This window comes from Myotis yumanensis, unplaced genomic scaffold (genome assembly GCF_028538775.1).
Source record: "Myotis yumanensis isolate MYYU_CA2020_CCGP unplaced genomic scaffold, mMyoYum1.0.hap1 SCAF_20, whole genome shotgun sequence".
NCBI lineage: Eukaryota > Metazoa > Chordata > Mammalia > Chiroptera > Vespertilionidae > Myotis > Myotis yumanensis.
In genome coordinates, this window is record NW_027223771.1 from 10,008,738 (window position 1) to 10,035,995 (window position 27,258).

Below are 27,258 nucleotides of genomic sequence, written 5' to 3' on the forward strand. Positions count from 1 at the left end.
CCTATGGGGGGGTGGGAAGGGTAAGGGGGCGCATGAGACAGTCACACACTGAGAACAACCTGGACAGGGACGGAGGGAGAAAGGGTGGCCACAGGGGCAGGTGAGCCATTTCACAAAGGGGCTGGAGGGCAGGATGGCCAGGACTGGCGACTGCTTGTGGAGGAAGAGGAGGGAGCCCCGATGGGGGCGTCAGGGTGGCGCTCAGCTTTTCACCTGCTGAGTTCGAGATCCCAGGGAGGGAGCTGGGTCAGGCAGTTGTCAGCGAAAAGGGGGGATTCTGGCCTCCTGAGGGGAGATGGGGGGGGGACTAGTCCAGTCACAGGCCGGCAGGGTGAGCTTCCTGCCTGAGCCCAGGTGCCCTCTTCTCTGGAAATCCCTCGGGGCTGCCGGAGGGTGGGGTCCCTGGTGGGGTCCCAGCAGCCAACCCCAACCCCAGAGAGGACTGCAGGCGTCACCGAGGCCAGCGACCCAAGGAGAACGCCTGCCAACCTGGGCTCAGTGCAGCTGGCTTTTATTACAAAGCTGAGTGTGCAAAATGGCGTCCCTCCCCAGGACACGCCCACCCACCTCCAAACTCATCCCTTCCGTCCTGTGAGGGTGGAAACTAGGGTTTGTCTTAAAAATACTCAGAAAGGCTCATGCGGAAATGAGAGAATGAGGAACGACGTGGGCTCCACCCAGGTGCCTGGACCAGAGGGCGTGGGTGGGGCCGGAGCCCCTGCTCACAGTGCTGCTCCCGAGGGGAGGGGCCGGGAGCCAAGGCGATGGCAGAGGCTGGTTCTTGTAAAAACGGTTTAAAACCCCAGCCGAGCACCACCGTCCCCTGAGCAGCCAGAGAGGCACCCGCTCTGGGCGGCGAGGGCTGAGGCATGTGTCCTCCTGGCCTGGCGTCCCCTCCCTGGAGGCGGGCGGCACCCGAGAGGCCAGGTGGGCTGCTGGGTCCCTCGTGTGGCCCTGGGTGGCCTCTGGGCCCAGCGGGCTCTAGGCTTCCGGGACCCTGTGCAGCCTCTGCTCTTTGGGTTCCAACGAGGAGAACCTGTGCAGCGTTGGGGCGGCGGCCTGGAAGTGGAGGGTGGGCTTGAGCTGCAGGACGGGGAAGCCCTCCTGGTTCTTGCGGTTGAGCAGACTGACCCTGTGCGCCAGCTCGGGGCTGGTCTGGGGGGAGCCCGCGGGGCTGGGCTGCGCAAAGGGGGCTGGGTCCCAGGCCCCCTGGGACGGGCAGGGGTCGTCCGACAGGGAGGACAGCAGGTCCTGGACGGTGGTCTCCGCCACGGGCGGCTGGGCTGGCGGTGACAGTGGCAGGGGGGAGGCGCTGGGCTCGGAGGACAGCTCGCGGGCCGTGCTGCAGGCGCGGGAGGAGCACAGCGTCTGGCTGCTGTCGCTCTGGGCCCCGGTGACGGAGCTGCCAGTGGAGCAGGACGTGCTCTCGGAGGCGGAGGCGGAGCTCACCCAGGCGCCCCTGCTGCTGGGCTTCAGGGGCACGTCCACCGAGAAGAGGTCCGAGGAGACGTTGGGCCGGTGGATGTCTATGGCAGCCGTGGTGACCACACACACGGCCGGGTCCGGGACGCCGCTGTCTGCGGAACAGGAGGGGTGCTGTGACGTCGCCTCTATAGACCTGTGGGTCCACACCAGGCAGGGCTGAGCCCCACCAGCTCTGGGAGTGGACGGTGATGTTACCGTCAGAGAGTTCCAGAACCAATGCACACGCACGTGCACATGCACACAGCAGCACGGACACAACACAGGATCTCCACGCACAAGTCATGGGGGGCAGTGGGGCAAAGGAGAGGACAGGACACTGCCCTCTAGATCGCCGCCCTAGGCGCCCCCCCCCAGCTTTCCTCACTCACAGCTCACCCTCTAGCACCCCACTTCAACTCACCAAGAGCTGCCACCCTGTCTCCCTCCAGCTCCCACTCTGGCTCATCCCCCTAGATTGGCCCCTAACACCTAGTCCCCTACAGCTCATCATGCTACATCCCCACTACGGTTCCCCATTCTAGGCTCCCCGCACCCCAACACACATCACCCTGGGTCACCCTGTACAGCCCCACCCTGGGTCACCACCTTGAGCTCCTCTACTTTGAGCCCATAACCCAGGCCTGTGCCCTGACGGGGACTCGAACTGTGATCTGGTTCATGGGTCGATGCTCAACCACTGAACCACGTTTTAACGCACGTGAGAGGTGGGAGGGGAGCAAGAGGTGAGAGCAGAGGAAGCAAGGGGGGGAGGTGAGAGGTAGCAGAGAAACAGGAAGAGAGGAGGGGAGAGGAGTAAGCTAGGCCCCTAGCGCTGGACACGCGCTCACCCCACTAAATAGCTCAGCCCGTAACTCCCCCTCCAGCTCACTAACCTAGGTCCCCACTGCCCCCCTAGCTCACCCCTAGATCCACTCTAGGGCTCCCCCTCTATTTCTCAACTATAACTGCCCCCCCACCACACTCTACCTCCAGCCAGCCCCCATAGCGGCCCAGCATAGCTCACCCCATGCCCTCGAGCTCCCCACACTAGCTGCCCACCTGGCACCCAGCTCACTGGAATAGCAGCTCCCCCTCTGGGGTGCCCCCCTGACTTCCCAGTCAGGCTGGGACCATAACTCCCCACTTTAGCTCCCTCTTTAGTTCCTCCCTCTAGCTCAAATCCCAGCTCCCCAACGCGCTCCCCACTCTAGTTAAAAACCCCTAACTCACCTCACTAGCTCCCCACTTTAGCTCCATCTAGTTCAGCTCCCAAGATCCCCATATTTGTTCCCCACTCTACCACCTGCTAGCTGTCTAGACGAGCGCCCGTCTAGCTTGTAACTCGGTTCCCCACTCAGGTTCACCCCTAGCCTGACCCCTAGGTCCCCAATCTCTCTCCCCACTCTAAATCACCCCCTAGATCCCAGTCAAGCTCACACCCTAACTGGCCACTCTAGCCCCTTGCACCCCTGCAGTTTCCCATTTCCCCACTGGCTTAGTCCTCACTCACCCGCCCCAATGCCCACTCTAGATCACCCCACACTCTAGCTCCCCGCCAGCTCCCCACTCCACCTCCTCACTGTAGCTCCTCTAGTTCACACCACTCGCTCCCCAGTCTTGCTCCCCACTCTGGATCACAGCCCCAGATCCAACTACAGCAAACTGCTCCAGCTCACCCCGCTAGCCCTAGCCCACAGCATGAACCCTAACTGCCCACTCTAGCTCACCCCTCCAAGTTACCTCACCCCACTTGCTCCCCATGTACCGCACCACCCTCGTACCCTCCCCTAGCGCATCCTCTTGCTGCCACTCTAGCTCAGCCACCCCCCTCCCCACTGAGCTCCCCACAGGAACTTACCAGCTCCACAATCTAGCTCACCCCTCAGCTCACTGCTCTAGCTGTGACCCCAATTGCACACACCAGCTTGCTCCTGTGGCTCACTCCCTAGCCCCCCGCTATAGCTCACCAATCTAGTTCACCCCCTAGACAGCCACTCCAGCTATCCCCGCAGCTCAACCAGCTTCCCACTCACCCCCATAGCTCAAACACCTAGCTGCCCCTCTATCTCCGCCTGTAATTTCCCTCCTAGCTGCCCACTCTAGCTCACCCCCCTTGCTCCCCCATGCGGATACCCTCCTTGATCTCCCTAGCACCCCACTCTGCCCCCCCTCTAGCTAGTCCTGCTAGCTCCCCCTGTAAGTCCCCACACTAGAACCCCACTCTAGCTTGACCCCTAGCTGGACCATCTGGCTACCTCTCTAGATCTCCCCCCTCGTTCCTTATTCCAGCTCACCCCTCTAGCTCCCCACCCTCCCCCCCCCTAGTTCCCGCCTTCAGCTCCCTACTTTAGCTCACCCCCACTCTAGCTTGCCCCCCAGTTCCTCATTCTATACTGGCCCCTCTAACTCCCCACTAGCTCACCCCTCACCTCCCCCTTTTAGCTACCTCCTAGCCTGCCCCATACCTCCCTGTCCCCCCCCTCTGGCTGCCCCTCTGCTGTGCCCGGCTAGCTCAGCACCAGCTTGCACCCATCTCTTGGCCCCCCAGCTCGCTTCCCTGTCCCCCTGCTCTGCCTCCTCATGGAGCTCCTCACTCTAGCTCACCCCACTCCAGCTCTCATCCCTCCAGACCATCTGCCTAGTTCTGCCCCCAGCTCCCCCTCCAGCTACTCTGGTTTAGCTCCTACCAGAGGCCATCCCTTCAGCTCCCCACTCTAGCTCACCTCTCTAGCTCTGCCCACAGATCCCCTCACTAGCACCCCGCTCTAGCTTGCCCCCTCACCCTGAGACCCCCTTTCCTTACCCCTCTAGCTCACCCCCCTGGCTGCCCTCAAAACTCCCTTCTGCCTGCCCACTAGAGTCTCAGTGGTTCTCCGTTCCAGCTCCCCATTCTGGTCAGCCCCAGGTGGGCCCCCTAGCTCCCCAAATTGCCCCTCCCCCGCCCCCGCCCCCAGCTTGACGTTCTGGGTTGTTCCCAGATCCCCCCTCTAGCTCACCCTCTGAACCTCCCCTCTAAACTGCCCAGCTAACACCCCACTCTAACTTGAGCATTGATCTCACCCCCCAAAGCTGGGCCCACACTCCCCACACCTGCTCCACAATCTCACTCCACACCCTAGTTTTGCCCCAGTACCTGGTCCCCTGGGACCCCCTCTAACGCGGCAACATAGCCCCCCTTCTAGGTAACCACTCCAGCTCCCCACTCAGCTCGCCTCCAGAACTCTCCCCTGTAGCTCATCCCCAGCACCCCCTCCAGCCACACCATCCTCCCTTCCCAGCAGCTCTGGGCACAGGGCAGGGGTGGGGGGCTGAGGGCGCTGTGATGTGGTGAGGACACGGCAGGCCCACCAGGGGCTGGAAGGTGTGAGTGACGGGGAAGCTTCGAGACCAATAGATGATTTGTGCCAGAGATGGTTTGGCTCAGCACAGCTGGTGGGCGTGGGTGTGGGTGTGGCCACAGCTGCTGAGAGGCAGGCACCCCACGGCACCCACCCCGGGTACCCTCCCCCTGCTGCTGTGACGCCCTCGAGTCTGCAGGTGAACCCCTGGGGGGGGGGGCGCACCACTGTGACTGCAGCCCAGGGCCCTCGCTGCCTCTGGGTCACCGTTGGCAGCACACGCTGCCCTGTCCCATCTCCAGAGGGGCCCGGGCCCCCGCGTGTCCAGCCTCATTTCTCACGTCACGTAGACCTCTGCCTCGACACAGCTCCTGGGCAGAGAGGCAGCTGGGGCACCTTTCTCCCTGGAGGATGGGAGCCCTGCATCGCATGCAGCCCTCCTGCTCCTGCCTGTGGCTCAGAGGCCACGGGGGCAGGTGCCCTCTAGGGAGCGCGAGGAAGTGGGGAAAGAGGAGATGAAGGAAGCAGGGGTGAGGCTCCAGGGCTCGCCGGGAGGGGCATTTCCAACTGCCTCCTGGGGTGCATGTTTGGCATCTCTGTGGGAGCCCCACGCCTGCTCAGACACCCCTCGTCCCCAGGACAGCAGCACAGACCCATCGCCCCAGCTGGTGACACGGCCGAGTAAGCGTCCAGCCTGACCCAGCTTCGTCCCTCCCATTGCGCCTCCTTCCTTGTCCTGGAAGTTCCCACCACGGGGACTGCAGGGAGGAGGCGCAGACAGACGGGAAGACGCACAGTGTCACTGCGCTCCTGGGTACACGGGGTTACTTTAAAGCCGTGGCTGCTTTGCAGGCTCTCCAACCCAGACCTTGACCCCGGGGCCCAATCGGGGCATCAGGGGCCAAGGGTCTAGATGTGACAATAATGGCCAAGCTGTGGCCTCCAGAGCTCCGATCCGGGAGAGGCAGAGCGTGCCCTGTGCCAGGAATGCTCGCCTGAGTCCAGGCGACTGAACATGGGCTCATGGGGGCTTCCGGTCAAGGTGGCTGCGTGGGTCAAGGCTACAGCTCCCCCCACCAACACCCCACGCCAGCACCTACGGCCTCCGGCCATCACCACATCGAGATTACAACCCATCGACAGAACGACCATCGCTGAGCACCGCCTGAAGCCCTGGCCTGTCTGCTCCGTGCACAGAGCACCGAGGACTGAAGGGTCCGGGTTCGATTCCAGTCAAGGGCATGTACCTGCAACAAAGGTCCAGGTGCGTGTGGGAGGCAACCAATGGATGTGTCTCTCACTTTCTCTCCCAGTTCCTTCCACTGTTGCTTTGCTGAGCCCTCCCCATGCAGGTGCAACCTGGCTCACCCCGCCCTGGTGATTCCCCGAGACCCTGTCCCCCCGCCAACAGCTTCATGCTTTTCCCTACAAACGGCCTGTCGTGCTCACGCTGCAGACCCTCCTAGAACCTCTCAACCCCAAACAGCTGCTGGCCTCGGCGTGTCCAGACGTCCTGCGAAACAGCCCGAGCTCAGCAGTAGAGCCGCAGCCGCAGCCGCAGCTCAGGCTCCCCAGGCCCCTCCCAGCCCGGCACGAGGAGCAGCCGCCTGCAGACCACAGACCCCTCTGCAGCTCACACCCGGGGCCGGGCAGGGCCGGGCAGCAGCTGGCCTTGGCCTCTACCTCCCAAGAGGCCTCAGAACGGACACACCTGGTGGCCAGCTTCCGACCAGAGCACAACCCGGCCACCTCCACACACACACTCACGACCAAGGCGTCAGCACCAGCCCGCTCACCATCCTGCTCCGTGGGCTCGGCCCCTGCACAACAGCTCCTCACGGCTGTCACGCCAGCCTCACCACCGGTCACCGAGGTCACCCTCCCACGGATGTGCCAGAGCCACAGGAGGACACCCACACCCATACGAGGGGCACCTGGCTGCCCGCTCGGGTGCCACCGGCACCGACATGAGGCCACTCGACCAAGACCCGCAGACACGGCAGCTCTACCTCACGCACAGACACAGAAAGGCAGCCAAGAGGAGACAAGCATGTCCCAGAGGAAGGAACAAAACTCCAGACCTGGGGAGGTGGAGGCGAGGGGCTCCCCACGCGGCAGCCTACCTGGCGAGGGCTGCAGCGGCTCCGCCTCGCCCTCGGTCGCCGTGTCCTCCACCACGTGGTAGCGGCTGCGTGGCCGCAGCACCTGTGGCGCCCTCAGCGCCTCCTCCCGCTCCGCGGCCAGGTCCAGGTCCTGCTGGGCCAGGTGCGCCCGCAGCTGCCGGATCTCAAACTGCAAGAGGAGAGGGTTGTAGGTCTGGGGGGTGAAGGTGGGGTTTGTGGAGAGGCAGGCGGGGTACAGACCAGCGGTCTGGGGCACTGTGCTCACGGGGGCTCTGAGCACCCAAAGGCTGGACTGCACCGCAGAGCCTCCTCCAGGCAGGAAGTGAGCCCTGCCGCGGCGGAACCGGAAACAGCTGTGCTCTGTGGGAAGCACCTGGAGGCCTCGGGGAGCCTGGGTTTGAAGCCCCGTCAGGTGTCTGTGCTGACGATCTGCAGCAGGGACCACCCAGGGCACTGACTAGCTGGCGTCCTCCCCCAAGCGCTGCACCCCGACCCCACTCACAGGCTGCACCCCAACCCCGCTCCCACGCTGTGCCCTGACCCTGGTCTCAGATGAGGCTTAGACTCTGGACCTCAACAACCCAGCACTAAAATGGTGAGAAATCGGCTGCCGTGTCCCAGGGTGGCCTGGGCCCTCAGGCAGAGACTCCGAGGTCACAGAGGCCCGAGAGGCAGCCCCTGACCTCTGGGGGGAGGGGGGAGCCCTCCTGCCAGGCGGATGGGAACTCCCCATGGGCACACCCAGCCCTTTCTCCAAGGCTGCTCCTCAGGCGGCAGGCCCAGCTAATGGCCTCCCGGCCGCTCGGAACAGATGCATTATTGATAACTTGTAATCGATAGCACGCTGCCCGCGAGTGTCCCACTGGACTTCAGGCCAGACAGCCGGAGGCCGGGGCCTGCCCAGCCCAAGGCCACGCGGCAGACACAGAGCCTGCAGTGAGGGGGCCGGGAGGTGGGCATGAGAACACTCACTGCAGGGCCCTGGGCAGGCCTCTGGGAGGGACGGGGCCTGCGGTGGAGACAACATGAAGGAGTTTCCCGTGCAAACTGGCCCCTCGGGGGACAGCCTGCCCTGGACTCGGGGAGAAAGGAGGTGCCGGCACCACCCTCCTTAATGCACGTCGTTAGCTGAGCATCGCTGATCAGAGGACCAGGGCCCCGGGGAAGCCGCACCATTACTGGAGCGAGTGGACCCGCAGGGCTGGGCTGTAATGGGCCGGGCGGGGTGCCCCTGCGCGGTGGGGCTCCCAGCGCATCTCTGCCTTCGGTGGTCTGGGCTGAGGAGTGCAGTGGACACGCCTCGGCCGATCGATGTGCACTCTGGCCGGAGCGCGAGGGCGTCTAATGCAACAGCAGCCATTTCCTCCCGTCCTGTCAGTGCTGCCGGCACAGACCGCCGGCCTGCACACCCGTCTGCTCTGGGACGGCAGCCAGTGCTGACTCCCGTTCGGGCTGCCGTTGTTGGGACAATAAACACCAGGAGACGGTGGCCAGCTTGTGCTTTAGGAGCAGGGGAGCCGAGTGCAAACCTGGCCCCTCGCCACCCACCGTGGGATGACGGGCAGCTGCCGTAAATTTAAATTACGGTGAAAGGATAGCATCCGTTATTCCTCTGACGGCTAATTTATCAGCTAAATAGTTTGTCATTAACGCTATCGGCTGTTTTACAAATCACTCCCATGTTTTTTTAAACACACTTGACCTCCCACAGCGGAGATCTTGAATAATCCAGGTAGCAAAGGCTATTGTGCCGAGTGGGGGCTCCCTGGAAAGAGCCGCACCAGGCGTCCCGAGTCCAGGCAGGGCCCTTTCCTGCTGCTTCTCACCCACGGAAGGCACTGCGGCCTCAGGGGCAAGGCCCAGCGGGCGATCGGCCACCAGCATTGCCTCGGGGCGCCGGGCGTCCACAACCAGGCGCAAGGATGGCGAAGGTGGCCCTGGCTCCCTGACGGGGGCATGACCCTGCCCATGAGGGGCCAGAGTGGGTGGAGGGAGAGGAGCAGGACAACTGACAGGTCTTGGCCTGATGGATGCGCCCCCCACCCTCCCCGAGAGACGCCTGTAGCCCTGTAGCGTGGGGTCAAGATGATCACCTGCTTCTTAAAGGAAGAGGCGGGGGGGGGGGGGGGGCACTTGGGCAGGGAGCGTCACTAAGTGAGATGACGCCTTTCGCTCCATGGAAAGGGAGAGAGGGCCTGTCATGAGGACGGGACAGGCCTCACTTATGGATCAGGTGACTGCAGGTGCGGCTTCCTCCTCAGCTCCGAGACCACTGCCCTCAGCACCTGGCGCCTTAGGTGTGACTGCAACTGAGCTCCGCCCACAGGTGGTGGCAGAAGCGATGTCGCCACCTTCAGGCCCAGCCAGTAAGACCCTGTGCACATCCCTCTGTCCCCTGGGCTACGGGGGGAAATGCCAGGACCTGGAATTGGGAGGCGCCTGGAGGCAGTGAGGGAAATGGGCTCTTCCCTCCCAGCCTCAGCGGCCTCACCCAGGTGGCCATTCCTGCAGGAGGAAGGCGGCCCACAGCCCTGAGGCCACTCCCGCTTCCCTGACAAGCACGAGGCACTGGACTGGGTACCACGGAGCTACCAGCTCTGACCAACTCAACATGAGCAACAGTCCCTGACGGTGCATTTGTCGGTGGTTACCCAGTGACTCAGCATTTCTCTCTCTCAGTTTACATTTTCTGAGGCTCCAATGAGCCAGACTGTATAGGTGATAGATAGAGATAGAGATAGAGAGAGAGACAGAGATAGAGACAGAGATAGATACAGGTATGTATAGATATAGGTATGTATAGATATAGGTATGTATAGATATAGGTATATATAGATACATAGATACAGGTATAGGTAATGTCCTGTGGGACATTCCACTGGCTTCCCACCCCTCCAGCGCCTCCTCCAGCCGGGAGAGCCGCCCCGGGAGCAGGGACCCACGGTGCCCGGTGAGGCCGACACGAGGCCCCCCTCCCTGCCGGCCGTCCCTCTGTGCGCTCCCAGCCTGCTCACCGGTACCAGGTGTCCTGCAGAGCATGCAGCCTTGCTGCCCGCCCGCCCCCCCAGCCCCGCCTGCGGACACTGCCATCCCCGCCCCTAAACTCCCACAGACGAGGACATGAGGGCAAAGGGGGGCACGACCTGGCTAAAGTCCTGGGGATGGAGGGTCCCCGAGTCTTCCCCGCGGTCCCCAGAGAGCAAAGCATGGCTGACACTCAGGAGTGTCTGGGCCCAGCAGCCCAGCAGATAGGCTTCAACCTGTGTCAGAGACGCTGTGCCCAGAAGACGAGGGCTGAGCTGCCGGCTCGGCTGGTGCAGGCTGGAGAGCGCAGTGGGTGCCGTGGGCCAGTGCCAAGAACCTGGGCCTGGTGTTGGGGCCGAGTCAGCCTGGCTGGGCCTTCGAGACGCACCCGCCCCCCACCTCTGATCTCAGCCCTGCACAGACCGAACAGAACCCCTGTGCCCACGTTACCCCCTGCTCCTGGCAGATCTGCGTCAGCCTCTCCAGCTGCTCGTCCTGGACGACCTTGGCCTTCTCGTACTGCTGGATGACCAGCTCCAGCTCCACCTTCACGGGCAGGACGTAAGCTGCGGACAGAGACGGCCGTGAGGACCTGGGAACCGGGCCGGCCAGCAGGTCGGGCCGAGGCGCATTCCCTGAGTGCCCAACAGCAACCAGAGAGTGTGTGGGAGGTGGCCCTGCCCTGTGGGGCTGAGATCTGTCCTCCTGTGGCAGCACCTCCACTGGGCCAAGAGCACCACCCTCCTGGTCAGGACAGGTGAGCGAGCGTGTGCGTGTGCGTGTGCGTGTGCGTGTGCGCCCCTCCCACCCAGGCCCCTCCTCTGGGGGCACATGCTGGTCTGTCACCACCTTCTGGAAACGGGAGCCACCGGGTCAGGACCCAGCATCTGGGGGACATGCTCAGAGCAGGGCAGCCAGGCCCCGGGAGGGGGAGGCAGAGGAGGGCAGGGAGGGGGCCCAGAGACGGAGCGTGAGTCACTGGGGCTGAGGGAGCCGGGGCTGAACCCACCAGCCAGCAGCTCCCAGACACTGGCTGTTGGCGAGCGGACAGGCCTGGGGGCACCCAGCTGGGCCCTGGTGGACAGAGAGCAGCACCTCAACCTGGGACCCGAACGAGCCGGTGGGAGCCTCAGGGGGCACTGGCTTGTGAGGAGCTAGTCGTTCCAGGCAGGCCCGGCTGCCGGCTCTCAGGTGAGAGGCGACCACCCAAGCCAACGAGAAAGTCATGTCGAATGCATGAGTGACCTCTGACCTCCTAACTCAGGTGTCTGTGTGGGATAGCCGGGCAGCACGTGAGCGGTTCCTGAACTGACCTGAGGGAGCAGCGAGAGGCTGGGCTCTCCTGCGAGTCCCCGCCCACCACCCTGTGCCGGCTGGGCGGCCCCACCCCTCCCCGCGGAGCCCTCCGGACACTCACCATCGATGACCCTCTTCACCCGCCAGATGCGGAGCAGGATGATGAGGCTGATGGCATCCCAGGGGCTCCGGGGCCCGTTGGCCACAGTGGACGCCACCATCGGGGCCAAGGACAGGATGATCACGGCCCCGTCAAACACCTGGGGAGGAGGTTCCAGTGCTGGGCGTCCTCGCTGCCCCAACCAGAGCGCAGGCCAGGCCGGCCCCTGCCCCGGCCCCTCTCCTGTCCACCCAGTGAAAGGCCCCCGCCCACCCCGGGCAGTCTCCCCTGCGCTCAGCGTTTTGGGACTCCACCCCCGCCGCCCCCGTGCTCCTGAGCTCGCTCCCTCCAGTGACTCTTGCCCCCCCCCCCCCCCCCAGCTGGTCCTTCGTTCAGAGGGGCTGGGCTGCTCCAGCCTCCCCTCCCTCTGGGCTGGGCCTGCAGCCCCACGGCCCCTCCCTTCCCCTGGGCAGCTGGGGCCCAGAGCCTGCCCCGATCTCTGTGATCTCTGTTCTCTGTTCTGGGAGGCAGGGCCAGGACAGGCGGGGCCCAGCCTTGTGATTCGGCCCCTGCAGCTCCAGCCTTCCCGAGACCTCAAGGCAAGCCTGTCTGCTCAGAGAAAGAAGCTAAAAATGGGTGGGAGGCAAGGAGGTGGGCAGTAGACACACCGCCGTGGCCTTGCCGTGGGACAGCCAGGCCTCCCACCTCCCGACCCAGCACGTCCCAGTCTCTGCTCGGGGGGCAGGCCCGGCCCGCTCAGCTCCCCACCTCGGGGCCATCAGACGGCACCCGCTGGTTTTAAAATACGTTTCAAAACGATTCCAGAATCAGTTATAAGTTTTGCAGGACTGTGTGGGGACTGTTTAGACCCCTTTCCTGGGAACGCTCTCTCTCCTGTTCCCTCCGGCCCACCCTCGCGGGGACCCGCGTCCAGGGCGGGGGAGCAGCGTGTAACTGGCCCCAGCCCCCCGGGGCGGCTTCGGGGACCCTGGCCTCACCTCGACCTTGTTCTCGATGTAGTCCCAGATCCCAAGCACCACGATGCGGAGGACGGTCTGAGGGAGACACAGGGGGGTGGGTGACGGCCCTGCCCCACGGAGGTTCCGGACCTGGAGTCTTGTCCCGCACGGGAAGCGTCCCCACCACCCAGTGCCCATGAGGGTGCCAGCCCCTCGCTCATGTCCTCAGGGCTCCCGGCCCACAGCACAAGCTCCGAAGCCCTGGGTTCACGCCGCCGTGGCCTTGCCGTGGGACAGCCAGGCCTCCCGCCTCCCGACCCAGCACGTCCCAGTCTCTGCTCGGGGGGCAGGCCCGGCCCGGAGCCCGGCCCGCTCAGCTCCCCACCTCGGGGCCATCAGACGGCACCCGCTGGTTTTAAAATACCACAGCAGAGGGACCACAGGGGAACCTCAGAAACTGATCACACATTTCTGTTGGCAGCAGACACAGGGCACATTCTCCAAGGTCTGCATGGAGCTGGTGGGCAGGACGCCATGGGGGGGGGGGGGGGGGAGCACTCAGGGGCAGCAGCTGGGAGCCACACTCCTTTGAGGCCGAGGCACCTCCAGGACACTGACCTCGGAGAGCTGCCGGGACCCCGGGATCTGCCCCCCAAGTCTGACCCTTAGCCCTGGGTTCACCTGTCGATTCCACAGGCTGCAGGAGCGGGGTCTGTGATTCACTGATGCTGCCCACATACCCCACACCCACCCCACACCCAGGGTTCTGGACGCCAGAGAGACAGAAAGAGAGAAAGAGACAGAGAGAGACAGGGAGAGAGAGAGACAGGGAGAGAGAGAGACAGGGAGACAGACTTGCTAGGAGAACTGGATTTCCATGTGTAACTCCCCAGGCCTTCAGACCGCCACGCCCACAGCAGGAAGCCAGTCTTCTCACTTTCCTGGGAGACCCTGCCTGCAGCCGCTCCTCAAACACAGGCCAGGGTGTCCTGTGGCAGCCGGGGAGCTGCCCGGAATGTGCGCAGGCAGAGGGAGGGCTGGGGTCCTGCTCCCACAGGTCAGTGCCCCGGGGCCATCTGCTCCCACAGCCCCCCCGCCCCCCCGCCCCCCAGGAGGAAGAGGAGCCCAGGGCCTACCTCGGAGAAGAACACGGACAGGATGACCAGGCTGATCCAGTGAATGACGCCGGCGAACTGGAAGGCGCTGGAAACTGCAACAAACACAGGAACAGGCCGTGTGAGGAGCGAGGACGTGGATGCACCGGGAGGAGTCCAGCCGCCGGGAAGGCTCAGGTCTGGATGGAGTCAGGCGGTGTCTGAGATGGTGGAGGGATGGGCCGCCAGGCCATGCTTTCCTCTACACCCCCCTCCCCGCCCCAGGCCGCCTCTTGGGGTTCCAGCTCAGCCCTGCCATCTCCAGGGGCTTCGGGAAACATGGGGCTTTCGGACCCGGGCGGCCTGTCAGTCTGGATGAGCTGCCGGGACGGCCCACAATCAGCCCCAGAGCCACACGTGAGAGGGGACTGAGGCCCCTCACTTTGACTTTTCACTCTGCAGGCGGAGGTGGTGGTGTCGGCCAGGCTGTTTCAGGGAACAGGCTGGAAGGAGGACTGGAAGAGGGAGCCAGGGGCTGGGGGAGGCCAGCCCCCCAAAGTGGCAGAGCATGTGGCTGGGTCTGCCACGTTGCCCAGGGGCTCCGCTGGCCTTCCAGCAGCCAGGGTGCCAGCAAGGAACAGCTGCCATGCCAGCTCCCACCCCTGCCACCCGCACCAGCTCCAGAGGCACCAGCTCCAGAGGCCCTTTAAATACAGGAGCCAGGTCAGCCTCCGACCGTGCAGGGCACATTCACCAGGGGGCGGACCCGAAGCAGGGTGCTCCCCGGGGGACAGGGCAGGGCCAGGGGGCTCCGATGGAGACTGGGGTGCAGGGTGCTCCCCGGGGGACAGGCGTAGGAGAGGTGCTGGCAGGACAGCCCGGGCAGTGGGGCCTAAGCGGGCACAGGATGCCGCTGGGAACATGTGCTGCTTCCCTTCTGGGCCACAGCGGGGCCCACACTCAGCTCAGCGTCCCCTGGGCTGAAGGACGATGCCAGAGTCACCACAGGGGCAGGTGGACCCCACAACCTCCCCCAGAGCTCTGAGGCTGGGGAACCTGGGGTGGCAGACCCTGGGTCTGGAGTGGGGGTGGTGGGAAGAGGGCTGCGATCCTAGGCTGCAGGTGGGGGACTCGGGCTCCCCTGGCGTTGGGCCAACGTGACCCTTAAAAAGGAGCCCGGAGACGCCGGTCTTCCATCTCGGCCACAGGAAGACTCGTGGGAGGAGGCGAGGCCCGGGCTCTGAGAGGACCTCCGCTGATTCTGAAAACAAACCCTCGCCCCGCTGTTTCTCCAATGAGTTCCTGGGCCTTTTTACGGCTGCTTCAGAAGAGCTCTAAGTCTCTGATTGTGTTTTACGGGATTTAAGAGCCTTTTATGAGCTGCTTTGGGTCTCCTACCAAAGCCGATCTGGAGATTTCATTTTCAGCCACATTCCAGGGTCGGCCAGGCCCTCAGCCCACCCCAGGGAGAGAGACTCGCTGGGGGCAGACCTCATAAAAAGCAGGCGGGTGGGCGTGTGGCGGGGGGGGGGGGGGGGGGGGGGGGGAGCCCACTGTGTGGTGTAACTGAAGATGGGGCGAGTGTACGCTGTGCTGGCCACCTTGCGCCTGGAGATTCTCTGACTGGAACCCAGGGAGCTGACGGGACCCCCTCCCTGTTGGGCCTGGGAAGGAGCCCTGAACCCAAGCTCTAGGGCAGGGCCTGGAGGCGCCTGAGAAACAAGTCCCAGCCAGCTCTGGGGTGACTGGTCTGTGGTCCTGGGTGTGGCCAAAGGCAGGAAGGAAACCCTGTCGGGGGGAATAATCTCATCTGTTGTCTGTGGCCTTGAACGACCCACCTTCTGACCTGGGGGCTGTGGGCACCAGGAGACTCAGCCCCCTCCCCAGAGCACCTCCTTGGGCCCCTGCTATGGCAGCCCTGCAGCCAGGATGTCCAGCGGACACGCTGTGGGCCTCCACGCACCCGGAACCGGGACCAACAGCTGGGATGACGGTGGGAGGCCCGCTGGCTCTGCCCGTAACTGGCCGAGGGCCTGAAGTCCCCGCTGGAGGACTTCTCGCTTGGGGCTGATTTTCCGGATCTTCACTCCGTCCGTAAACGGGGTGCCTTCAGGCTCGCCCCTCTCACGGTCACTTACGTGGGCAACACAAGGAAGTGCACGTCCCTGTGGCGGCTGCTGTCAGTTACACGGGGAGATGCCTCCACACGTGGGAACTCTTCAAGCTACAGAAGTTCCCGCCCAGAAAACTCCCGGTGGGAATAAAAGAAAGTGCATGCAGGCTCCCCACCATGTTCATGGGTGTCGGGGGGTGGAATGCTGGGAGGACACGGAGCGGCCACACAGGGCGATGGCGGGGTCGCTGCCGGGGGACCCTGGTGGGTGCACAGGGAACATGACATCATAGTATGGGCACAGGATCCCTCCTGCTACTCACACTGGAGGAGCTTTATATCTATTAGCAGTTCCAGGGTCAGGAGAGTCACCACCAATATTACACAGGCTACCAGGACACTGTTGAGACTGGCACTGAGCAAAAATACCTGCCACTGGGCTGCTCTCTTCCCGCAGCACGGCCTCAGCCAGGTGGACCTGCGGGGACAAGAGCGGGAGGAGGCGCTGAGAGGGGGACGCCGAAGGCCCTGCTCTGAACCCCTCACGTCCCTCTTCCCGCGGAAACACATCTCAGTCAGGAGGCTGCGGAGCAGAAATACGAAGAGGGGTCTCTTCGGGCATCTGATCCACTCCCGTCAGAAACCCAGGATGCGGGGCAAAGGGGTGCCTGTGAGGGGCCTGGAACGCGGAGGTCAGAGGCCCGGAAGGAGGCAGGGAGCCCTGCCTGCAGCTCCCCTGTTGTAAGGCTCCTCAGCCCGTCACGGAGGCTCCATGACGGTGTCGCTGGTCTAAAGCACCGTGCAGCGGCTTGAGCTGAGGAGGACGACGGTGATGCTGATAAAAGGTCTCGGCCACACACTGGGCCACCCCTTCCTTCCTGTCCCAAGGGAGCAGACAGCCCGTGCCCAGCCCCCGAGACCCCAAGGGCGTCCCCGGACGGGGCTCCTAGAGGGGTTTCCTCCTCAGTCCGCCCAGCAGAGCCTGCGGAGCCCCCAGCTGTGGCACAAAGCTCACAGCTCAAGTACCGGCAGGAAATGGGCTCAGCCAGTCTTTCCGGATCTTCCTACATCTCGGAATGAAAGGCGCGGTCCCGGGCTCTGGGGGACGCAGCCTGGGGTTCAAGCCCCAGTGCAGGACGCTGGTCCCAGGAAGGCGGCACTAACCTGGGGACAGAGGGGGAGAGGCCCCAGGCGTGTCTGTCCAGGGGCAGGAAGGACGAGGCATGAAGCCTCCGCCTCCAGCTCAGAGGGGCAGCCCTGCCCACCTGGACAGAGGCCCAGGGAAGCCAGGTGCCCGCCCACGGGTGCTATCAGCTGAGCTGCTTTTGTGCACGAAAGACCCTTGAATTGTAAGAAGTTGGCTGTCACTACTCAGCTGACCTGCTCTGCTGATCCATCGTGTCTCACCTACTCCCCCCCTTCTCATCCCACAAGGTGACAGTCCTGCCCCTTCCTGGGGCCTATTTTAACCCTTCACACCTCTCTCAGCACTTCCCTCGGCTTCCTGTCAACTCCTCCCACGGCCACAGGCACTGCAGGTCTCAAAGGCGACCCAGCTCCAACTCCACACCCTCTCACCCCAGTCTGATGGTCTGTGGCCCCTAAAACTGATGCAGATCCGCTGCCACCTGAAGTGTGAGCCACGCACGCTGCAGCTATCAGTAAAAGGGCACTGTGAGGTCGCTTTCCAGGACGGCGGCACGCTGAGCAGCCAGGCTGAGTTTGGGTGCTGAGGCCTCCTCGGCTGCAGCAGCGTGGAGAGCAGGACCGACCGTGGGCGCCGAGGCTCCAGCACAGAGCCGAGCGGAAGGAGCAGACGTCTGGCTGACCGGGTGTCTGGAAATTGCAAACTGCTAACAGAATGTCCTCTGAGATTCAGAAGAGTCCGACGCTCCGAGGAAACGGTGTTTTAGCAGAAAAACAGGATGTGTCCGTCTCCCGACATCAAGGAGTGTAGTGGCCCAAAGAGAAATCGCACTGACTGCAATTTTTTCTTAATCCTCATGCGAGGATTTGTTTTTATTTTTGCTTTTTCCTCTTTAGAGAGAGAGGAAGGGAGAAAGAGAAACATCAATGTACACTGGGGTACGGGACGATGCTCCATCCAACGGAGCCACCGGCCAGGCTGACTTCCATCCTTTTGCTGTTGTTGATTTCCGAGAGGAAGAGAGATGGAAACATCCGCGATGAGAGAGAACGATGAGTCGGCGGCCTCCCGCACGCCCACACGGGACGGAGCCCACAGCCTGGGCCTGTGCTGACTTCAATTCCTGAACATACGTTCTCCCACCGCCTTCAGCATCAGCCCATCCAACCCCGAGCCCGGTGCCCAGGTGGTGCTGCCCGGAGCGGCCACCAGAGGGCAGGCGTGTCCCAGTCTCTATCTCCTGTAGCAGGAGGGCAGCGCCAGGAGGCCACGGGGGCTGCCAAGGCCGAAGTACCAGGAGCAGATGGCATGTCCGGCAGGGGGGCCGTGTTCCATGTGTGGTTCCCCCGGTCACTCCTGAGGCCGCAGAGAAATCCTGGGGGGAGGGGGGCCTCGCGCCGTGACTGCCTCTGCGTTATGTGCTCAGGAGTCTCGGTGAAAGCTTGAAAGAACGGCTCTGGAATATTAAAATGAACGTTGGCAAACGTCTGAAGGCTCCTTCGTGTGAGGCAAGGCCACGGGAGTGGCCTGAAGAGGCGGCTCCAGGTCACCGCTCTGTCAGGCAGCGTCCCACACCCGGTGCTGAACGAGCCCTTTCTGAGGGGGGCAGGTCTGGTGCCTGGACGGCAGAGCTGCGCTGGCTCCTGTGGGGCCTGGGCTCCCGCTGGGCAGAGCTGCGTGATCCGGCTCTTACACGGCAGAGCTGTGTGATCCGGCTCGGTGGCTGCCAGGCCATGGAAGGGGAAGGGTGTGTGTGTGGGGGGGGGGGGGGGAGCAGTAGCTGGAGGGGCTGTGGAGACCCTCAAGTCATCCCAGCAAGTGCCCACAGGCAGTGCAGCCATGGGTCCCCAGGGGGCCACAGCAAAGCCCCCTGCCCTGTAGGCAGCCAGGCCAGACAGCCCTGTCAGCCCTGCACTGAGATGCTCGCCCCTCAAGTCCCCAAAGGAACGAGGGAGGGGTCCCAGGGAGTCAGCTGTCTGGCCGCAGGCATGGAATGAGGTCCAGAGCACCGCTGGCCTCCTGCCTGGCACTGACCACGGTGGCACTGCCGGGCCAGAGGCTAGAACCCTTCTGGTTGCAAAGCTCTCCCACAGGGATGGAAACTACAGCCCTGCACCCGCCCCCCAAAATGCACACCATCACAGCGCTGTGCCCAACGCCCCACGGAGTGTGTGGGCGCCTGGCCTCACCGATGGGTCAGCTGAGCACACCGGGACCCAGTGCAAACCTGGGACGGAGTCGAGACCCCACGTCCCCAAATGCTCCGCTTCTGATGCTGACGGGCCTGGACGCACAGGCTCGGGGGCGTCTCCGCTGTGAGCAGAACATCCGGAGGCCCCGCTTACTGTCCGTTGCTGTGTTTATGCCACAGGATTAGAGCTGCCCGAGGAAGCCATGGCGCGACTGGGACCCAGCCTCTGCCCCTGACCTGGGCCTCACTTCTGCTGGTGACAGACGCTGTCCAGCACTTGGGATGGGCCCCGAGCTGCCCCGAGCACTTCACAAACGTCACCTCATCGAGCTGTTTGAAAAGATGGTTCCTTCTTCAACTCCTTCCTGTTGACAAACACCCTGGGGAACAGCCTGACTTTCCCATCTGTTCCCCATCTTTCCCATCTGTGGCAACTGGTGTCTCCAAACAGCAGCCCCGTGACTGAGCCTCTGACGCAACCCCGGAGCCTGTATCCCAACCCCCCGGGGAGCACCATCACCCACCCTTGCAGGGCTGTTGTTCCAGAAAATTACACACGACGGATGTGAACCAGGGCACGGTGCTTACCGGGCACCGAGCACATACACCTCCTGTGAGGACGGGGCACCGACCACATACACCTCCTGTGAGGACGGGGCACCGACCACATACACCTCCTGTGAGGACGGGGCACCGGGCACCGACCACATACACCTCCTGTGAGGACGGGGCACCGACCACATACACCTCCTGTGAGGACGGGGCACCGACCACATACACCTCCTGTGAGGACGGGGCACCGACCACATACACCTCCTGTGAGGACGGGGCACCGGGCACCGACCACATACACCTCCTGTGAGGACGGGGCACCGAGCACCGACCACATACACCTCCTGTGAGGACGGGGCACCGACCACATACACCTCCTGTGAGGACGGGGCACCGACCACATACACCTCCTGTGAGGACGGGGCACCTACCACATACACCTCCTGTGAGGACGGGGCACCGGGCACCGACCACATACACCTCCTGTGAGGACGGGGCACCGAGCACCGACCACATACACCTCCTGTGAGGACGGGGCACCGGGCACCGACCACATACACCTCCTGTGAGGACGGGGCACCGAGCACCGACCACATACACCTCCTGTGAGGACGGGGCACCGGGCACCGACCACATACACCTCCTGTGAGGACGGGGCACCTACCACATACACCTCCTGGGAGGACAGGCCACCGGGCACCGACCACATACACCTCCTGTGAGGACGGGGCACCTACCACATACACCTCCTGTGAGGACGGGGCACCGAGCACCTACCACATACACCTCCTGTGAGGACGGGGCACCTACCACATACACCTCCTGTGAGGACGGGGCACCTACCACATACACCTCCTGTGAGGACGGGGCACCGACCACATACACCTCCTGGGAGGACGGGGCACCTACCACATACACCTCCTGTGAGGACGGGGCACCGACCACATACACCTCCTGTGAGGACGGGGCACCTACCACATACACCTCCTGTGAGGACGGGGCACCGGGCACCGACCACATACATCTCCTGTGAGGACGGGGCACCGACCACATACACCTCCTGTGAGGACGGGGCACCTACCACATACACCTCCTGGGAGGACGGGGCACCTACCACATACACCTCCTGTGAGGACGGGGTACCTACCACATACACCTCCTGTGAGGACGGGGCACCTACCACATACACCTCCTGTGAGGACGGGGCACCTACCACATACACCTCCTGTGAGGACGGGGCACCTACCACATACACCTCCTGTGAGGACGGGGCACCTACCACATACACCTCCTGTGAGGACGGGGCACCTACCACATACACCTCCTGTGAGGACGGGGCACCTACCACATACACCTCCTGTGAGGACGGGGCACCTACCACATACACCTCCTGTGAGGACGGGGCACCTACCACATACACCTCCTGTGAGGACGGGGCACCGGGCACCGACCACATACACCTCCTGTGAGGACGGGGCACCGACCACATACACCTCCTGTGAGGACGGGGCACCTACCACATACACCTCCTGTGAGGACGGGGCACCTACCACATACACCTCCTGTGAGGACGGGGTACCTACCACATACACCTCCTGTGAGGACGGGGCACCTACCACATACACCTCCTGTGAGGACGGGGCACCTACCACATACACCTCCTGTGAGGACGGGGCACCTACCACATACACCTCCTGTGAGGACGGGGCACCTACCACATACACCTCCTGTGAGGACGGGGCACCTACCACATACACCTCCTGTGAGGACGGGGCACCGGGCACCGACCACATACACCTCCTGTGAGGACGGGGCACCGGGCACCTACCACATACACCTCCTGTGAGGACGGGGCACCGGGCACCTACCACATACACCTCCTGTGAGGACGGGGTACCTACCACATACACCTCCTGGGAGGACGGGGCACCTACCACATACACCTCCTGTGAGGACGGGGCACCTACCACATACACCTCCTGTGAGGACGGGGCACCTACCACATACACCTCCTGTGAGGACGGGGCACCTACCACATACACCTCCTGTGAGGACGGGGCACCTACCACATACACCTCCTGTGAGGACGGGGCACCTACCACATACACCTCCTGTGAGGACGGGGCACCGGGCACCGACCACATACACCTCCTGTGAGGACGGGGCACCGAGCACTGACCACATACACCTCCTGTGAGGACGGGGCACCGGGCACCGACCACATACACCTCCTGTGAGGACGGGGCACCGGGCACCGACCACATACACCTCCTGTGAGGACGGGGCACCTACCACATACACCTCCTGTGAGGACGGGGCACCTACCACATACACCTCCTGTGAGGACGGGGCACCTACCACATACACCTCCTGTGAGGACGGGGCACCGAGCACCTACCACATACACCTCCTGTGAGGACGGGGCACCGACCACATACACCTCCTGTGAGGACGGGGCACCGACCACATACACCTCCTGGGAGGACGGGGCACCTACCACATACACCTCCTGTGAGGACGGGGCACCTACCACATACACCTCCTGTGAGGACGGGGTACCTACCACATACACCTCCTGTGAGGACGGGGCACCGGGCACCGACCACATACACCTCCTGTGAGGACGGGGCACCGGGCACCTACCACATACACCTCCTGTGAGGACGGGGCACCTACCACATACACCTCCTGGGAGGACGGGGCACCGGGCACCTACCACATACACCTCCTGTGAGGACGGGGCACCGGGCACCGACCACATACACCTCCTGTGAGGACGGGGCACCGGGCACCGACCACATACACCTCCTGTGAGGACGGGGCACCGGGCACCGACCACATACACCTCCTGTGAGGACGGGGCACCGAGCACCGACCACATACACCTCCTGTGAGGACGGGGCACCGAGCACCGACCACATATACCTCCTGTGAGGACGGGGCACCGGGCACCGACCACATACACCTCCTGTGATGACGGGGCACCGACCACATACACCTCCTGTGAGGACGGGGCACCGACCACATACACCTCCTGTGAGGACGGGGCACCTACCACATACACCTCCTGTGAGGACGGGGCACCGGGCACCGACCACATACATCTCCTGTGAGGACGGGGCACCGACCACATACACCTCCTGTGAGGACGGGGCACCTACCACATACACCTCCTGGGAGGACGGGGCACCTACCACATACACCTCCTGGGAGGACGGGGCACCTACCACATACACCTCCTGGGAGGACGGGGCACCTACCACATACACCTCCTGGGAGGACGGGGCACCTACCACATACACCTCCTGGGAGGACGGGGCACCTACCACATACACCTCTTGGGAGGACGGGGCACCTACCACATACACCTCCTGTGAGGACGGGGCACCGACCACATACACCTCCTGTGAGGACGGGGCACCGAGCACCGACCACATACACCTCCTGTGAGGACGGGGCACCGACCACATACACCTCCTGTGAGGACGGGGCACCGACCACATACACCTCCTGTGAGGACGGGGCACCGGGCACCTACCACATACACCTCCTGTGAGGACGGGGCACCGGGCACCTACCACATACACCTCCTGTGAGGACGGGGTACCTACCACATACACCTCCTGGGAGGACGGGGCACCTACCACATACACCTCCTGTGAGGACGGGGCACCTACCACATACACCTCCTGTGAGGACGGGGCACCTACCACATACACCTCCTGTGAGGACGGGGCACCTACCACATACACCTCCTGTGAGGACGGGGCACCTACCACATACACCTCCTGTGAGGACGGGGCACCTACCACATACACCTCCTGTGAGGACGGGGCACCGGGCACCGACCACATACACCTCCTGTGAGGACGGGGCACCGAGCACTGACCACATACACCTCCTGTGAGGACGGGGCACCGGGCACCGACCACATACACCTCCTGTGAGGACGGGGCACCGGGCACCGACCACATACACCTCCTGTGAGGACGGGGCACCTACCACATACACCTCCTGTGAGGACGGGGCACCTACCACATACACCTCCTGTGAGGACGGGGCACCTACCACATACACCTCCTGTGAGGACGGGGCACCGAGCACCTACCACATACACCTCCTGTGAGGACGGGGCACCGACCACATACACCTCCTGTGAGGACGGGGCACCGACCACATACACCTCCTGGGAGGACGGGGCACCTACCACATACACCTCCTGTGAGGACGGGGCACCTACCACATACACCTCCTGTGAGGACGGGGTACCTACCACATACACCTCCTGTGAGGACGGGGCACCGGGCACCGACCACATACACCTCCTGTGAGGACGGGGCACCGGGCACCTACCACATACACCTCCTGTGAGGACGGGGCACCTACCACATACACCTCCTGGGAGGACGGGGCACCGGGCACCTACCACATACACCTCCTGTGAGGACGGGGCACCGGGCACCGACCACATACACCTCCTGTGAGGACGGGGCACCGGGCACCGACCACATACACCTCCTGTGAGGACGGGGCACCGGGCACCGACCACATACACCTCCTGTGAGGACGGGGCACCGAGCACCGACCACATACACCTCCTGTGAGGACGGGGCACCGAGCACCGACCACATATACCTCCTGTGAGGACGGGGCACCGGGCACCGACCACATACACCTCCTGTGATGACGGGGCACCGACCACATACACCTCCTGTGAGGACGGGGCACCGACCACATACACCTCCTGTGAGGACGGGGCACCTACCACATACACCTCCTGTGAGGACGGGGCACCGGGCACCGACCACATACATCTCCTGTGAGGACGGGGCACCGACCACATACACCTCCTGTGAGGACGGGGCACCTACCACATACACCTCCTGGGAGGACGGGGCACCTACCACATACACCTCCTGGGAGGACGGGGCACCTACCACATACACCTCCTGGGAGGACGGGGCACCTACCACATACACCTCCTGGGAGGACGGGGCACCTACCACATACACCTCCTGGGAGGACGGGGCACCTACCACATACACCTCTTGGGAGGACGGGGCACCTACCACATACACCTCCTGTGAGGACGGGGCACCGACCACATACACCTCCTGTGAGGACGGGGCACCGAGCACCGACCACATACACCTCCTGTGAGGACGGGGCACCGACCACATACACCTCCTGTGAGGACGGGGCACCGACCACATACACCTCCTGTGAGGACGGGGCACCGACCACATACACCTCCTGTGAGGACGGGGCACCGACCACATACACCTCCTGGGAGGACGGGGCACCGACCACATACACCTCCTGTGAGGACGGGGCACCGACCACATACACCTCCTGTGAGGACGGGGCACCGACCACATACACCTCCTGTGAGGACGGGGCACCGAGCACCTACCACATACACCTCCTGTGAGGACGGGGCACCGAGCACCTACCACATACACCTCCTGTGAGGACGGGGCACCGGGCACCGACCACATACACCTCCTGTGAGGACGGGGCACCGGGCACCGACCACATACACCTCCTGGGAGGACGGGGCACCGGGCACCGACCACATACACCTCCTGTGAGGACGGGGCACCTACCACATACACCTCCTGTGAGGACGGGGCACCGAGCACCTACCACATACACCTCCTGTGAGGACGGGGCACCGAGCACCGACCACATACACCTCCTGTGAGGACGGGGCACCGGGCACCGACCACATACACCTCCTGGGAGGACGGGGCACCGGGCACCGACCACATACACCTCCTGTGAGGACGGGGCACCTACCACATACACCTCCTGTGAGGACGGGGCACCGGGCACCTACCACATACACCTCCTGTGAGGACGGGGCACCTACCACATACACCTCCTGTGAGGACGGGGCACCTACCACATACACCTCCTGTGAGGACGGGGCACCGGGCACCTACCACATACACCTCCTGTGAGGACGGGGCACCGGGCACCGACCACATACACCTCCTGTGAGGACGGGGCACCGAGCACCTACCACATACACCTCCTGTGAGGACGGGGCACCGAGCACCTACCACATACACCTCCTGTGAGGACTGGGCACCTACCATATACACCTCCTGTGAGGATGGGGCACCTACCACCTACACCTCCTGTGAGGACGGGGCACCGACCACATACACCTCCTGTGAGGACGGGGCACCGGGCTTCAGAAAAGGGCAAATTACCTCCACACGGGAGGTGTCGGTGGTCACTCCAGCCACACACGGGCAGCACACGGGCAGTTACTGCTAAGTGCCCACTAGCCCCCCCGCCGTGCTGGGTGCTGAGCGCCTTCCCTCACGGAGCCTGCGGCCTTGCGAGTGGGTTCTGGCTGTGCAATGAGCCCCAGTCCCAGCCCACTCGTGAAAAGCACAGAAATAAAGGGAAGCAGGAGAGGGAATGAGCTCACACGTAGGACTTCTCCAGACAGACAAGCATCCACCTGTGAGAACCATGGGCCCAGCGCCCACAGAGCCCCCTGCGCTGAGTGTCTGCATGGGGGTGGGCTTCTCTCACATTCTCCTGGGGAGAATCACCACAGAAGTCCTGTCCGGCATCCTCTGTCCCTGCACCCATGTCCAGGAGGAAGGCCCAGCAGCACACACGGGCCCAGGAATTCGGCACACGTGCCTGACGGGGACCCACCAGCTGGAGGTGAGAGGTGATTCTCACAGCCCTCGGGGGAACTGGAGAAACAAAGTTTCCATAGGAGCAGCTTCTTGGTTCTGCAATCAGAGCTCTAGGTCAGCCCTGCACAGGGGGAGGAAGGAGGGAGGGGGGAGGAAGCAAAGCCGGTGCTGCTGGGTCACGGAGTCTGACATTCGCTTGTCCCAGAATCCAGGCTTCTTGCACCCTCAGAAATGACGAGCTCAGGCCAGGAGGTAGGAGCTGCCACCCCACTCGGGGGGCGAGCCCCCAAGCCCCTTCTGGGGGTGCAATGGGGGACACGCACCGTGTGGGGTCCAGGGCATTGCTCACACAGCTATGAAAAGCCGCCTCGGGTTCAAGCCTGACCCAGGAGGTAACGGTGCTGCTGGATCAAGCTGGCCATAAGGCCGCCTCCCACCTCTGAGTCCTCAGTGTTGGGAACTGGTCCCGCCTGAGGCTCCCTGTGCCTGGAGGGCTGCCTGGAGGAGGGGGTGGGTGGCTGGGGAGGGAGCCAGTGGCTAGTTCCCAGGCACACGCGCTTCTCTGCCCAGCTCTCTGTTCTCAGCTGTAGTTCGGCAAATCCGGGTTGGCCACGCTCCCCCTTCCTGTTTAGCCAAAGTCCAGATCCAAGGTGGCTCCGAAGATGACTGGGGCTCTAGAACCCCGTAAATTCAGCTCGCTTTCCTTGGGGGACCTGACCCTAAGTTTAAATTGCTCTCCCTCCCTCCTCCAGGCGGCGCTCAGAGGGGCTCTGCTGCCACCCAGTGGTGGCCCGGGTGTACACCCCATCCTGGGAGAAGTGGGGACACGGGGTTCATTGTGCTGAAAAATAATGTATCTGTGAATTTACTGCCTTCTTAGTCAGTCAGAAATCTTTGCAGTTCTTGGAGTCCGAGAAAGAGGCTAACCTGTGCTTATCAGAAAGGAACTTGTGATCTGAATGGAATCTTTATTTCCTCTGTGAGGCGTCAAGAACCCCCTGGAAGCCTGCGTCTCCTAAAAACACACAGGGTGGAGGCCCCAGGGTCAGCCCAGAGCCCAGGGCACCGGATGCCAGAGGAAGGGCTGTGCTTTACAGATGGGTCCTGGGGACATCGAGAGAACGGACTAGTAAAGCTCATTTTTAACTTCTTTCTCCTTTGGGGGAAAATGACGCAAAGATTTCACGAGGCAGGA

The 27,258-nt window shown here is 63.3% G+C and overlaps 1 protein-coding gene and 1 long non-coding RNA gene across 5 annotated transcripts in view; one reads left to right on the top strand and one right to left on the bottom strand.

The window, feature by feature from the left end:
- Positions 1 to 494: 494 nt before the first annotated feature.
- Positions 495 to 27,258, bottom strand: part of TMEM266 (transmembrane protein 266) — a 47,119-nt gene continuing 20,355 nt past the window's right edge. For all 4 annotated transcript variants that reach the window (XM_070400631.1, XM_070400630.1, XM_070400633.1 and 1 more), the window contains exons 4-10: positions 15,835 to 15,989; positions 13,441 to 13,514; positions 12,344 to 12,400; positions 11,367 to 11,505; positions 10,400 to 10,515; positions 6,926 to 7,094; positions 495 to 1,577 (exon numbers count right to left, since the gene is read on the bottom strand). In XM_070400631.1, the coding sequence (XP_070256732.1) occupies positions 982 to 1,577; positions 6,926 to 7,094; positions 10,400 to 10,515; positions 11,367 to 11,505; positions 12,344 to 12,400; positions 13,441 to 13,514; positions 15,835 to 15,989 (1,306 nt within the window). In that variant the 3' untranslated portion in view covers positions 495 to 981. The remainder of the gene's footprint in view (positions 1,578 to 6,925; positions 7,095 to 10,399; positions 10,516 to 11,366; positions 11,506 to 12,343; positions 12,401 to 13,440; positions 13,515 to 15,834; positions 15,990 to 27,258) is intronic.
- Positions 11,882 to 14,116, top strand: LOC138998499 (uncharacterized). The gene is made up of 3 exons (XR_011469178.1): positions 11,882 to 11,996; positions 13,417 to 13,596; positions 13,861 to 14,116. It is a non-coding gene; the product is annotated as an uncharacterized lncRNA (long non-coding RNA).